The sequence below is a fragment of the Solea senegalensis genome, unplaced genomic scaffold (genome assembly GCF_019176455.1).
Source record: "Solea senegalensis isolate Sse05_10M unplaced genomic scaffold, IFAPA_SoseM_1 scf7180000013311, whole genome shotgun sequence".
Lineage (NCBI taxonomy): Eukaryota > Metazoa > Chordata > Actinopteri > Pleuronectiformes > Soleidae > Solea > Solea senegalensis.
In genome coordinates, this window is record NW_025320801.1 from 103,194 (window position 1) to 117,324 (window position 14,131).

At 41.0% G+C, this 14,131-nt stretch overlaps 1 protein-coding gene across 1 annotated transcript; it reads right to left on the bottom strand.

The window, feature by feature from the left end:
* Positions 1–9,014: 9,014 nt before the first annotated feature.
* Positions 9,015–13,972, bottom strand: rps24 (ribosomal protein S24). Its single transcript, XM_044015352.1, has 5 exons — positions 13,915–13,972; positions 13,178–13,243; positions 12,877–13,086; positions 11,838–11,951; positions 9,015–9,816 (listed from the first exon to the last, which is right to left on the bottom strand). Exons 1-5 carry the CDS (start codon positions 13,915–13,917, stop codon positions 9,814–9,816), a joined length of 396 nt encoding a protein of 131 aa, XP_043871287.1. The 5' UTR covers positions 13,918–13,972; the 3' UTR covers positions 9,015–9,813.
* Between the last annotated feature and the right edge of the window lie 159 nt (positions 13,973–14,131).

The following is a 14,131-nucleotide window of genomic DNA, read 5'->3' on the forward strand; positions in this document are numbered from 1 at the left end:
TGTTCTTTTTCCTTCGTGTAACAAGTGTTTGCTTCAATATTCACGCTCCTGTTGGTTTATTGACTCCAGTAGATTTGCCTAGACTACATATGAAAGGCTTATTCTCAGGCTACAAATATCAAATTATTTTTATTCTATCAAGATTACACACTTATACAAACATACTTATGGGTACTATATCCAATTTCCGCCAATTTACCCTCGTAAAAGTTACACATTGGACCTTTAAAGGTCAATTAATACGCTTGCGGTCGATATGTAATATGGAAATGGGAGGAGCCAAATGTTTTTACTTTGCATTACTTTAACTTGTACGTGCAAGAACCTCAGCATCAGTGACTAGGCTGTGCTTTTGTGATCTTTCTGAAGAGGTGCTTTGATTTTTAGGTGTTTTCAGAGACTCTTGGTCCTGCGCTGCCCTCTGGTGGTTGTATTTCTTAACAATCGTGCCATCATGACATCACAAAGAGACCGTGTGTCTTCACTGACTTGTCGTGAGTGTGCTTCAAAGTCTGTTTTAGTAAATTGAACTTAAATTAACCATTTTAACCTGATAATGCCTCCAGATGAAAAGTCAAGAGTGAGATTAAATCCAAATCTGACCTTTAATATCTTTTCAAGATTCTAATGGCGCTCTGTTGTTGTTTTGTTCAATAAAGTTGTGTCTAATTGTGATTCTGTTATGCTACAAGTCAATTCAAACACTAATATTGCGCTACAAATCAAGGAAATAATATGCTAATATACGTTAATATGCTAACACCATCATTTTAAACACTAACTGCTGAGACATTGGCTAAAACTCGCACTGACCACAGGCGCTCGGCCGCTGCCCACAGTGTCGGCATCGGTGGCTTTAGTAGTCGCCGAGTGCTTCTGCTGAGACAGTGGAGGACACACTGTGTTCTGATGTGGTCTCCAACACAGTCGGTGACACAGGTAAGGTCAGAGCCTATTGATTTCTCTAACACTTCCCAATAAGACAGCGGGGCCGCTCGGTGCAAGAGATACCACCACAGATCCAGTGTGAAGAAACATGGCCTCAGCTCAGCGACACTGGCTGCTACGTCCAATCCATGTGGGTGTACTATAATGAAAAAGCAATACGGGGGTATTTCTATATGATTGACTTTCCACCTGGATGCTTTCATCCATTCTATCTCTCAGATCAGCAATCACCTTGAAGAAGAAAAGGCCGCCGAAACAGGGAGAGGAGGCTTCCCTCACAGCACCGTGAGCTACAGAAGAGCAGCCTGGGCCGCCGGCCGTTGTGTGAAAAAGTAGGGTGCGGCATCTTCGACATGGAGGATGCTATTATATATCCTTTTAATCATGCTCTCACACCCAGCAGCAGCAGCAGCAGCGGCAGTTTAGGATGAGAGTGACAGAGAGCCAACACAAAGCTAATTCCGCCCCTGTCACATCTGATAGTCTCTTACCTCGCAAATGAGCAGCGGTAATGACACTCGCCTGATGGCTCATGCTCCTGCACATTTGCGGGGGTAATGTTTGATAGAAATCAATCCATGATAATATGGTGGATGGGAGCACTGAGGTGATTTCGTCGAGATGGCTTCGGTTTAGTACGAATGGTTCGGGCTCGGCGGATGTCTCTTATGACTCCGGAAGTCGAGCGATGTCTTCGAGAATCTGTAACCTACAACTTTTAATGCACATTGTGTTTAGCGCTACTCGCGTTTGTAATTGTACACAGTAAATGATGCCAGAGTTAAAATAACCCTATGGGGCCTATTAAAACGAGTGTGTGTGTGTGGTGCAAGTGCATCAGGGTGGATCCAGCTCCGCTTTTCCTAGTTACACATGCGGCGCTTAAACTCGACACAAAGTCACACTAAGAGCTCGTATTTAGCGTCTTAAATTGACTTGTCTTGACTGCCGACTCAGGACGAAAATCGTGTAACGTGTACTGATTAGTGACGCAACTGCAAACACACGTCACCCACAGTTAATGAAAAAGAACAGGTGGGACACAGGAAGCGGCGACAGAAGCCAACGGGAAGTAGGAATATCAAAACAGCGATGGCAATTACCTTTTAAAATGTGGCTCTTGCAAGAGTTTGAAGCATTTGGTTAGTTTGGCAAATCATGTAAAAAAAGTGAATTCTGGAAACCGGAGAAGTGAGACAGATCTGGAACTGGATCCAGGGTTGCAGCAAGAAACCTTTTACTGAGGGACAGACACGTGGTGCTTGGCTGGTGGACCCTCTGCCTCCACAGGATAGGGAATTGCACCAATTATCAACCTGCTTATAACTTGGGAAGGGCAGGGGTGCAAATGAAACAGGCAGGTGCCACTAGTGCGCTTAAAGCAGGCATGTCCAAACTGCGACTTGGGGCCAAAGGCAGCCCTTGGACATGTGGACACCTATTGGAAACAAAAAGTAGCATGGGCATCTTACAGGGCACTACATCACTTTTCTCCACTAGAAAGACAGTCCTTTAGAAACAATCCATCCATCTGTCTGTCTTCTACCACAGGAGTGCTGTGCCAATCTCAGCTGACACAGGGCAAAAGGCGGCGTGCACCCTGGACAGAACAACCATCCACTCTCACACTCACACCTAGACTGTCCAATTTACCTAATCCCCATATTACATGTTTTTGGACTGTGTGAGGAAACTGGAGAACCTGGAGAAAACCCATGCACACACGGGGAGAACATGCAAACACCATGCAGAAAGGCCCTCGTTCCAACTGGGTCGCAAACCCGTGACTTCCTGCAAAGGCAGAGGCACAAGAGCTAACCAGAGCCAGTAGGAAACTCCCTCATGTTTTTACCAACAGGAACATTAAACATGAAAATACCACACTTTCATGTGTAGCAGTGCACCACCCGACCATCCCTCATTTTAAGAGCCACGCACCCACGGGTGCACTAATGGGCACGAGTGCATTTGCTGCCTATGCGATGTGAGTGCTGGGCATGAAAAGGACAACTGAGTCAGTTGGAAACTAGCAATGACAGAGCCCCCAAAAAAACCCTGGACCAAACACTTCCAAACTGTCCTCAGATCCAGTCACAGAAACCACATTCAGAGGTGGTTTGAGGATCCATGTGTCCACATTCCTGAGCACGAACTTCAGGACACATTAGAGACCGCCTCCTCAGCTGATGCCCTCTGACCAGAGGTAGTTTCACAGTATTATATTTATTTTTTTACACTAATCAGTCCCTGCCACAACATTAACAGCACATTAACAAACACAGAGTCTCGCTGAGACGCAACTGAGCCACAAAACTGTAACACGACCACACAATAGAACGCACGCATCCCATTATCTTGAGTCCCAGGAATAAATACACACCATTTAGTAGAACACCCATACGGGGACATTTTCTAGATGTCAAAGCTCTCACAGGAGAATTATGGTTTAATATATGTCTTAGACAAAAAAACAATGTCCCACTTAAAAAAGGGATATTCACTGTCACAGTGACAGAAAAAAAGAGATGATCTAGACCTACCTCAATACAGCGAGACAATATGGATTAACATAAAAACGCTCCGGTGATGAGATGATCACTCAAACACCAATAACGTTTTAATCATCTGGGAAAGTGTTAACAGATAAGTGCATCATTTGAGAATCCCAAACTTAAACATGTGGGGGGGACATCAATTATTCTTAACCTAATATAACAGCAATGACTAATTTGACTTTAACATTCATTTCATAAAGCTGTAGGCGCTGTACGTGGGGGGGCTGTGCCACTAACAACACCATGAATTATGCATTTCTCGAGCGACGGAACATATTATTGGCTCTGAGAGGCAATATGAGCAAATCTCCCTTTTTATTCATGCCAGTCCTGTTTAATGAATCACTGGGAGACTGCTCTCTCTCTCTGTTGCCATTAATCAGAGCTTCTCTGCCGCTGATTGAAGAGGGTAATATGAATAGGAATACCAATGAGTGCAGGAATGCACGCGCGCGGAGAAATGGCAGAATAACTCAGCCGTCACAGACAGAGGAGTACTGTGTGAAGTCCAAAGACAACCTTGTCCTGTCCTCACAGGGAACAAAGCCACAGGTTCTGAAGACACAGTGAGACTACATATATGCATATATACTGTATATGTATAAGTATATGTATATATCTATATAGAGATATATATATATACATATGTATATATAGATATATATACATATACATATATAAATATACATATACATATACATATACATATAAAATATAAAAATACTGTGGACTCTAAAAAGGAATCTGAGATCATTGGTTTCTGGCCTGCTATTGGAAAACCATGTAACACAGTGACACTGGCACTTTGGAAGCTACATGATGCTACGTCAAGTCCCAAACACAAATGAGTTTCATTGATTGGAGAAAAAAAAGAAAGAAGGAAAAAGCTGGACCAGGCTGGACCGCGAGGGAGCATTTTGTTCATAAATTGAATCAATAAATTTGCAGCTAATGTCCCCAGAATAAGGACGCGTTACACACAATTTATGTTTGGGGTGTAATCGTTCCTCTCCGGGTTTTCATATCTTGTCTCATTTGTGTCCTTACTGGATTCACATTAGCGTCATTACCAAACCACTGCCATGATTTGATTTGCCGTGTGAAAAGTGGGATCGACGTAACTTAAAGCTGTGGTGCGTAACATTGGAATATAAACAAATAATAATAATGTCCCTCACATTCAAACAGCAGTCAAATGAGTTCACACAATCATGATTAAGCCTAACAGCTCCACACGACTCAATCTGTGTTTTCCCAGTAGTGGTTCTGTGTCTGTGGAGACATCACTGTGCTGCTGTTCTGTTCTGTCAATATGTATTATGTATTAAATGTTAAAAAAAAAAGTTCTCTAACCTGGAAATGATGATGTTGTCAAATGGCTTGTTCTGTCCAAAACAAGATGAATTCAGTGTTGATGGGTTCTTCGAAGATATTCACATTTAAGAAGCTGAAAAATCAAAAACACAAACATTCAAACGGATTGTTCGATTACTAAATATTTTACGTCACAATGGAGGGAATGGAGGAACTAATGGAGAAAAGGCGGATGATAGACAGCAATGCTAGGACAGTAAGACATTGACCTAAAGTCAACCAAGAGGTTGTTTTTGTGGCAGAAGTTACACACTGGAGCTTTAAAGGCACCGTTTGGATATTTGTAAAAAAACAAATTATTCAAATCTCTTGGAAAGAGTTGGCGCACAACAGGACAAGAGGGGATTATGCTTTTAACAGTTGGTTAAGGGACAACAGAAATAGAAAGTGTGATAATGCTGTGTGTTTCACAAACTGCCGTCTGCACACTTGGGCTGTAAAGAGTGGCTCTTTAGATTACTGTGGCCTCACCCGCTGGCATTGAGAAGGCATTTTCTCTACCTAGAAAAGCAACAGATTTTTCTTTGAACCATTCTTTGTAAAGTCTGAAGATGGTGTGGTGTGTGAAAAACGAAAATATTCAGAGCCAACAAACACAGCACATTCGAAAATGCTTAAACTTTCTACTCAGTTTGACCTACAGAAGGTCATCTTCACCATGTCTACATGACTATATGGACTGAGTTTCCCTCCGTGTGACGTTGGATGTTTGAGCAGTTGGACAGGTGAGTCATTTGGTATCATTCAATTGCGACTGAATAACATTTTCTTTGAAAATTAAAAGGAAAATGTCATCCAATGAGGACACATTGACATAAAGCACTCCCTAACCCCTTAACCTAACCTTAACTCTTACCCTAACACCAGGTCTTAACCCTGAAAAGGCCCTTTAAAGTTGTGGAGCCTGGACAAAATGTCCCCAGATAGGTTTTTACGTGTTTTGGACGTGACAAAGATATAAATACATACAGAGATACACACACCTGCACTCACACGCCGTTCCATCATACCGTCACTCACATCTGCTGCCCTTTCTCATTACTGCACCCTCCAGATCCTCCCTCTCCTTTAAATCCCCTTCAGCCAAACCCCCTTCACCTCCATCTTATTTCCCCAGCTCCACACTCTTTGCTTCTGTGCAAACAAAAAACTGAGAATTCCTCAGGACGTACTGTCGGCGGCTCAGTGTGGACGCAGGTGAGCTGAGACGCTTTTACAGCGGCCTGTCGTCCTCTGAGCCTGTGAAGTGATTTGTCACATGTACGGCATGGTTTTAGAGACCAGCTGTTTTTCCCCACCTCTCCCTGAATCTGTGAAACTGTTGCATTTTGGTGACGTTTCTAACGTCGCTCTTTAGTCTGTTTTCTGCACGTTGATCCCACCCCCCCATTTCATCTGCCACTTCCACAGGAGGGATAAATGACAAACCTGTGACAGGCTGCTGATGCAAAGAGGATAATTAGGATTCACGAAACACAGTTTGTCCTCAAAAGCAAATCACTTCCCTGGTGCTCAGGGGCGACGGAGGCACAGATCATTTTATATATTAGCACCTAGCAACTGGCAGATGGAGTGAACTTGGTGCAGGCTGCCAAAGCTGATAGGACACTGCAGGACTGCAAAATGAGCTGTGATGATTTCCCTGCTGAGGCCAACAAGAGAGACACACCTCATTAAGATGCAGAGCATCCTCGGATGCATGGCCACACTTTTACAGCACCGACTCGCCCCCTTTTGCAAAAATGTTCCCCAGTGCCACTGGAAAACATACAGTTGCAGCCAACTGTCGGCAAAACAAACACACAAACAAACGAGCTCTGCAGTGCTAACCGTACATCCAGTCAGAGAAATACTGAAATACTGCATTAAATCAGGGAAACGCAAACCATCTCAAGGTCTCATTCATTGCCTCATAAACAAGAAAACAAGCTGATGTATATCACTATGCTCTGGCACTTTGCTGTTGCACATTTCACGCTGTGTTTTAATTTTATTTATTTTGTATAACACTGTTTTTTTTCCCCCCCACCAATTTAATGTGTGTGCAAACTAATTAAAGCACAAATACAGGGCGTAAACATGACAAACTAAGTGTGGGGGATTTAAGTAACACATTAAACACATTGAAACAAACAAATAAAACACCCCCACCCCCCCAAAAAAATGCAGTTTATATCTCATTTCATTTAATTGTTGATCAGTCACAGTTATAGTTGTGATATTAACTCAGTCTCTGGCTTCAATGTGGAGTTTTATGGCGGTTACAATATTTATATTCTGTGTATTATGCATCTTTTGTTGGCTGCTTGTTGTCTCTGCAGTGTTGTGTAATGCTCTGCAGCTTTTGTTTCACTTTTAACCAAAAACAAAACAATCCCTTTTGGGACATTTAGCTATTTTATTTGATATGAAAGTAGTGCAAAATATGACTGCACATTAATGGACTGGTACGTCAACGAATCGCACTTTTTCCTCCACATTAAAATGCAACACAGAGTGCTTCACACCCTCTCACACACGAGAACATACATGCATCACAAACACGTTGAAATTCACTCATATGAGACCATGATAGATCATTAAGATCAGAATGCGCACAGATAAGGAGCTAAAAAGGAAGTATTGTGAAAGAGAAAACATTCATACTAGGACTATTTAACTCTATTACAGCTATTGATATCTGCATGAAAACACAGAGGCACAAAGGAACAGTGAGTCGGCAGGAGTTCTGTCCATTTTCCCCCCGTATATTAACACAACTCAGTGCTCTGCGTGAGAAGCCATTAAAATGGCACCTGTTGTGTTCGGCATAAACACGAGTTCCTAATAACAGTTGGTCATAAACCTGACGGAAATTAGTATCTTTTCTGTAAGAGCAGAGTGAGAATGCCTTTTCTCTCCAAAGAAAGGAGCAGAGGTGAGTGTTTATGAATGCTGGTTTATGTGTATGTTCATTTATTTTGCTGACATTTATGTACTGTGCTGACAGTATAGTGTCTGCAGCTTTGCAGCTCAACGTCACTATCTTGTCGCTGTACAAATCCAAGTGATGTCGCCCTGTTTTTTCCTGTTATACAAAATACACAGTGAAGACAAAACAAAGGAGGGGAGGCCGGCATGTTAAAAGTAAGCGAGGCACACTGGAAACATGGGGCTGCAAAGAAGAAAGAGGAAAGCGAGACAAAGACTGAAAGGCAGAGGCTCCTGGGACGAGCTGACACTGCTGCAGAGAGAGGAGCTTAATTTCCCAACACCATCTGTTACCAGTCCCTGGGTTGAAAGCTCCACTTATGTCAAACCTCCCACAATCACACACCAGTCGAGGAACCACAGAGCAGCGAGAGACACCACATTGTCTTTCCCCATGTCTGCACCCCCCAAGCTTTTCCTGGTCCACAGCTATGCTACAGTCAAACCCACCCACTCTCTTCTGCTACAGCAGCACTTACTTTCACACGTTTTTATCAGAGATAAATGACACTGGCTGCTTTTTTCTGGGTCACATGTTTTTTTTTTTCTTGTTTAGATGTTGAACATGTCAAATGTAAGGGAAGGGGGGGATTTCCTGTTCGTCAGCTTAACATCCCACACCCAGCTTCATCCTAATCAATGGAGTTGTCAATCAATACAGATAAATAGTGAGTGTTTAATTGTGTGGGTAGCATTGACTTGTGCAAAGCTTGAATTTGTTGCCTCTATAGGACTTTTTCTGGCATTAAACACTCGACTTTGTCAGGACCAGTAGTCCTCATAGAGATCAAAACCTGGTACTAATTAGGCAAGGCTCAGATTTGAGAGATTAGGTTATTGTTAATGTCGCGAGAAAACGCTTTGTTTATGCTCGACAAATGAATGGAAGTCAATCCCGCATACTCAGGATAGCTGAGCAAACCTGTTTGTGTCTTTCAGATGGGGAATAAAATTTCTATCCATCTTTAAGATCATTTCCTTTTCTGGTTGCATATAACTGGAACTGTTCAGCTCATTTAAGTAAGTTTGAGTTTTGATGCCATCTAAAGGCCATACAGGCCCTCCGTGACACTTTGAAATCAAAGGGTAGGGTGAGCAGCAATATGTAACTTCACTGGTAAATCCAAACCTATAATGTTTAAAAACTAAATGTCTCACAAGTACAAATTTCTCAAAAGCATTTTATATATATATTTGACATTGAGCCCCAATAATGAATGGCTGGAGTAACGTTTGTTTGAAATAATGTCATTGCAAAACCACTAGATGTCACCATCAACCGTTACACAATATAACCAAAGCTGCATGTTAATCAAAACTTCTTACAAAGAAAATTATGCACTGAATTGTAAGACATTCAAAATCCAAAAATGTCAAAAGATGCTTACGTATTAGTGTCAATGAAAGTCACAAAATCCATAATTCCAACAAGTTATGGTTCAGTTTGTTACTAATGTGTTTTCATTAGATTGTAGCAAAATATATCAGTTGACACCTGCACAATTTTGGCACCCTTCTCTTGGGCTACCAGAGTATGGTACAAAAAACATAACTTCGATGTTTTAACACCTAGTCTATTTTCATACAAAGCTTGACATCTTGCTGAGTAACAGCTACAAACCCAGCCGGGAAAAATATCTCGCTACTGGATGTGCTGCGTTGTGTAGTTGTGACACGCCGCGGTTGATGTCATCGTACTGTTACGCCGCCGCGCCATGTATTGCGCTGACATGGCCATCGGGCACAGTCCACATACGACCTACTAAGTAAAGGAGATACAGTTCTCAGTCGAAAAGACAAGCGACGCTCAAACTACCGACTTGAATCAGGGACGGTTGATCAAATAAATTCACACACAAAAAAAAAAAGAGGCAGCGATCGTTTTCCCATTTTTTTTCGAAACTTTTATTTGATGACAATATACAAGAACATGTTGAGCACGAAGACCATCTCTGGCTGTTCAGGCTCACTGTGGAGAGAAAACAGCAAAAATCAATACAAACTCCATTTTCATGTTGTCAAAAAAGGAAAGAAAAAAAACAAACACTCAACGTGCGAGTAGTTTTCAGTTAGAGAAGACAATATGAACAACAAACAATCTGCAAATTTAGTGAGAAACATTCTACTCGACACAATGACTGACAACTTCATTCATCCATGTATTTTAACAAAAACACACTGTTATGACATTTGAGAAACCAGTGAGGGACTCACACTTTGGTAGGCTTTAGTTCAGCTGCCTCACACCTCATGAAAAGCTATAACCCACATGCTACACTCTAAATTATCACGTATTAACTAGTAAATCAAAGCATTTGCCAAAGCACTTTTCTACGTAAAGGTAAATGGCAAGCGGGCAAAACTTTGTATTTGCCTAATTACGACAGACGGTGGTAGAAAGGACTGGGACAGAGGGATAACCTGTCTAACAACATGGAAAAGAGGGAAAAGTACAGAGGGAAAGGTAGATGTAACATGCAGGGCATAGCTCAGGTCTATCAGCTTTTGATGTGCAACACAATGGCACACCATGCTTGTGCTTCTATACCTGCACACTGACACCTCATTTCTGTAAAACAAATCCATGGGAAGCAAAATCAAGAACAAAAGAGGGGGGAAACAAAGTTAATGATGATGAAATATGGAATACAGGAGTATATTTATGTATGTATAACATTCAGTACTAAGCCAATTAAAACAGGAGGTCTACCAATATGACCTATTCTATGGACGATGCCAAACTTAAGCCAATGGCAGATGTAATGCCTCTTTTTAAACCATGTTTGGACAACTTTTTTTCTCCCATCTGATAATAGTTTAATAACATTACACAGCATGACTTGTTTAAATATTAAGTGAAAACGTATTGTGCCTCTCTCCAGACTGCAGGTAGTGCCTGCACTGTAGAGCACATACATCCTAAATAAAAATATGCAAGGTAAATATTTAGCAAATGTAATAGGCAATCCTTTCCAGTATTAGTGAGAACAAATGCTTATATGCATGATAATCAGTCATTTAAATAATTAGCTGAGGCAGATTGTTTAACACTAGATCTATCTGAAATTGAAACCATGGTTAACATAGATGGATAAAAAAATGAACAGATGCAGGTGTATGATATTGAACACACTGGGTGCGTTTGTTATTCTTAAATCCATTCTAAATTAATTCAGGCTTGTGATGATGAAATATGATATTGTTAATTCCCTTTATTTTAGGTTGTCAAGAGTACTATTAGTTGTCAACTTAAGCCAATAAACTATTATTAACGTTAAGAGAATTTAAGTAGTAAAACTTAATGTTATCAGTGGGTCACGTTTTAAATTGGATGCACATCCAGTAGGGAAAGCACCAAGTCTTTTGCTCTCAAAATGAAGTGGGGGTGTAAAGGGAGGAGTTAGCTAGTGATCTATTAGCTCCTTAATTATCAGCACACTAAAGTTAGTCTAATTATGAGAATTTACCTTCTACAGTTCCAGAAGAACATTTGATACGATTGGAAAGATGACAATAGAAATTATAACAAGATGTGAAAAACAAAGATTATAGCAGGGTGGAAAAAGAACAGGTATGCAATGACATTCATGAAAGAATCAAGTGGATAGGAGATGTCAACCTTAGCTTCTCTGAAGTCTGATTAAGATCACTGGAATACTTGTTAAAGGCTCTAAATGGAAGTTTTTCCTGCCCAAGAATATTTATTATACAACCTCAGGATAGACTGAAAGCTAAAGTGACTCAGCTAAGACTTCCCATTTCACATTCTCTCTTCTTGTTCTTTTCCAGCCCAAGACACGACTTGGAATGAATGATATTTGACATTTTACAAACAATTTTGTTAAACTGGTTCATCTACAGCTATCAACACCAAGATCGGCTATGTAGAAATAATAAAAACTGACATAGTACAGCTCTGATGTTGTTGAGACCACAAGTGTCTTGAGTGAACGTTTGTTTGGCGTGAAGTTCATTAAACAGCAACAGTACCTTTTTGCCAGCAGCGCCCACACTGGCCTTCTTGATGCCTCGTACTTTCTTCATTCTGTTCTTGCGTTCCTTACGCTGTTTCCTTGAGGTCTTCTTTTTCTCATAGAGACCATGCTGAGGAACACACATGAACAAGAGCATAATTTTAAGGATATACTCAAAACTCTAAATTAAGGTTTATGAACTCAATCATCCATGTCACAGAGGGCTCAGTAATATCCAACTATGGTCGATATCAGTTTGAGAGAATAAGAGTCACAGCACACCAAGCAACTTGTCTGCACATGCATTTTAGACAAGACACTGCACTAGTAACCTCATATTGATATTGCTTTCACAATGATCACATTAACTTTAATAATATAACTAAGGCTGCAACAATAATCACTAGCTATCTTGATAATTGCTCTGTTGATGGCTTTTTTAATAAATAATAAACAGGTTTTGGAATGCCAGCTTCTTTCATTTGAATAAATTCTGGTTTCTTCGCTCCTCAACAACAGTTAACTAAATGTTTTTGAACAAAACACATGTCATTTTAAGCTTTGGGATCAACATTGACACTGCATTTAAACAATGCAACTATTCTATAATAAACAAAGACAGGTTAATTACTGACGAAAATGACTGAGTTGCTGGCCTACAAATTGTCAGACAATTATATTGACCATCAGAAATTAAATGACCTTTTCTGGGCCAGCACTATGTATTATAAACACCTGAGACAGACTGAAATGTGGTCTTCAACCAGTTAGCTTCTCATAAAAGCACCTAAACACCTAAAAGCAAACAGGCAGTGCCTCTGCATTACAGTACATTAGCCATTTTCTAATATAAATAAGTAATGTGCATTTCAGCAAGGTACTTTTCATATCACCCCACATTTTAACTCTAATAAACCCTGTTGCTCCGCTGCTTCCTGTAAGCTACAAGCCATTGGTGCACATGTCAAACAGAGGCTCTACAATATAAGCATTACAGCTACTTGCTGTAGCCTAGTCAAAGCATTCAGTTAGACAGTCGATATTTCAAAACTCACCCTTGCCAGTCTGTGTTTGGGCTCATTCTTCTTAGCATAGTCTAGGGAATCGTACACCATGGCAAAGCCGGTTGTCTTGCCACCACCAAACTGAGTGCTGAAGCCAAAGACGAAAACGACATCAGGAGTGGTCTTGTACATCTTGGCAAGCTTCTCCCTGATTTCAGTTTTGGGAACTGTGGCCTTGCCAGGATGCAGGACATCGACGACCTGTGGAGACAACAAAGATTTTAATTCTACAAACAATCGCTGATGTGAAAGGCAAAAACACAAGTACGAAAGTGCGTGTGTGGATTCTTACCATTTGCTTCCTCTGAAGCAGCCGGTTCGTCATGAATTTGCGGGTCCTGACTGTCACTGTGTCATTCTGAGGATGAGGGTAAAGACAAAGATCACTCACTTTAGTATTTCAGGTAACATCAAGTAAAGACTTTGAATATATCTACCAAAATTACTGTCCTGACACAAACCTACACGTTTATCATCCACCTGGCTAATGACAGACCGCTAACCTGAGCTATTCAACGCTTATACAACCTAGTACCTAGAAAAAACATTGAGCCATTTTATACTTTTAAGAAATGCTGTATTTTAATATACCACGTTCGCATGTAGAGAGGACCAGGCCACGGGTGTGAGTGAAATGTGTGCTAACGTTAGCACCAACAAGCTACAACGTCTCTACTGTGCCTGCATGGGCGATTTAACGTCTACACAACAAACGGGGATGTTAATAGACAGTAAGAATGTGTGTGGTCATTAATGAACCGATTTACAAACACAGAGTGGGAATAAAATACGCGTCCGAAAGCGGGTAAATACAGTGAGTGTGACACCGGACCGACAACTTTTAGGATAGCTAGCATCTGGATGATACACCTTTATTTCCCTCCATATCCAACTCCTATCACGTCAATATCGGCATGTTTCTATAAATTAGGTTGTCGAGACCACGTAGCCTGCATTTTACGTGTGCCGATGGACGGATTGATTCGATGATTAACAGATTTTACTGTAACTTTTTGCCACAAGACTCACCATCTTTACGTCGGCCTTGCTCGGGGACGTAGAAAAGGAGGGAGGACCAGTTGGCGGCCGGATTAATGCCAGCCGAAAAGTAGCAGAAGGGCACGTACTTGTGTTGCCTGATGAAAAACATAAGAAGAAACGAAACTTTAAATCTATCTCTATTTTGTTTTAGTTTGTTTTATCATAAACGGAGGGTGAATAAATTCGGACTACAACCTATTGAGGA

Coding starts and splice junctions, on each gene's coding strand:
- rps24 (XM_044015352.1), bottom strand. Junction 13,087..13,177: donor TGCTTCAGAGGAAGCAAATG/GTAAGAATCCAC, acceptor TTGTCTCCACAG/GTCGTCGATGTCCTGCATCC. Junction 11,952..12,876: donor CCAAACACAGACTGGCAAGG/GTGAGTTTTGAA, acceptor TGTGTTCCTCAG/CATGGTCTCTATGAGAAAAA.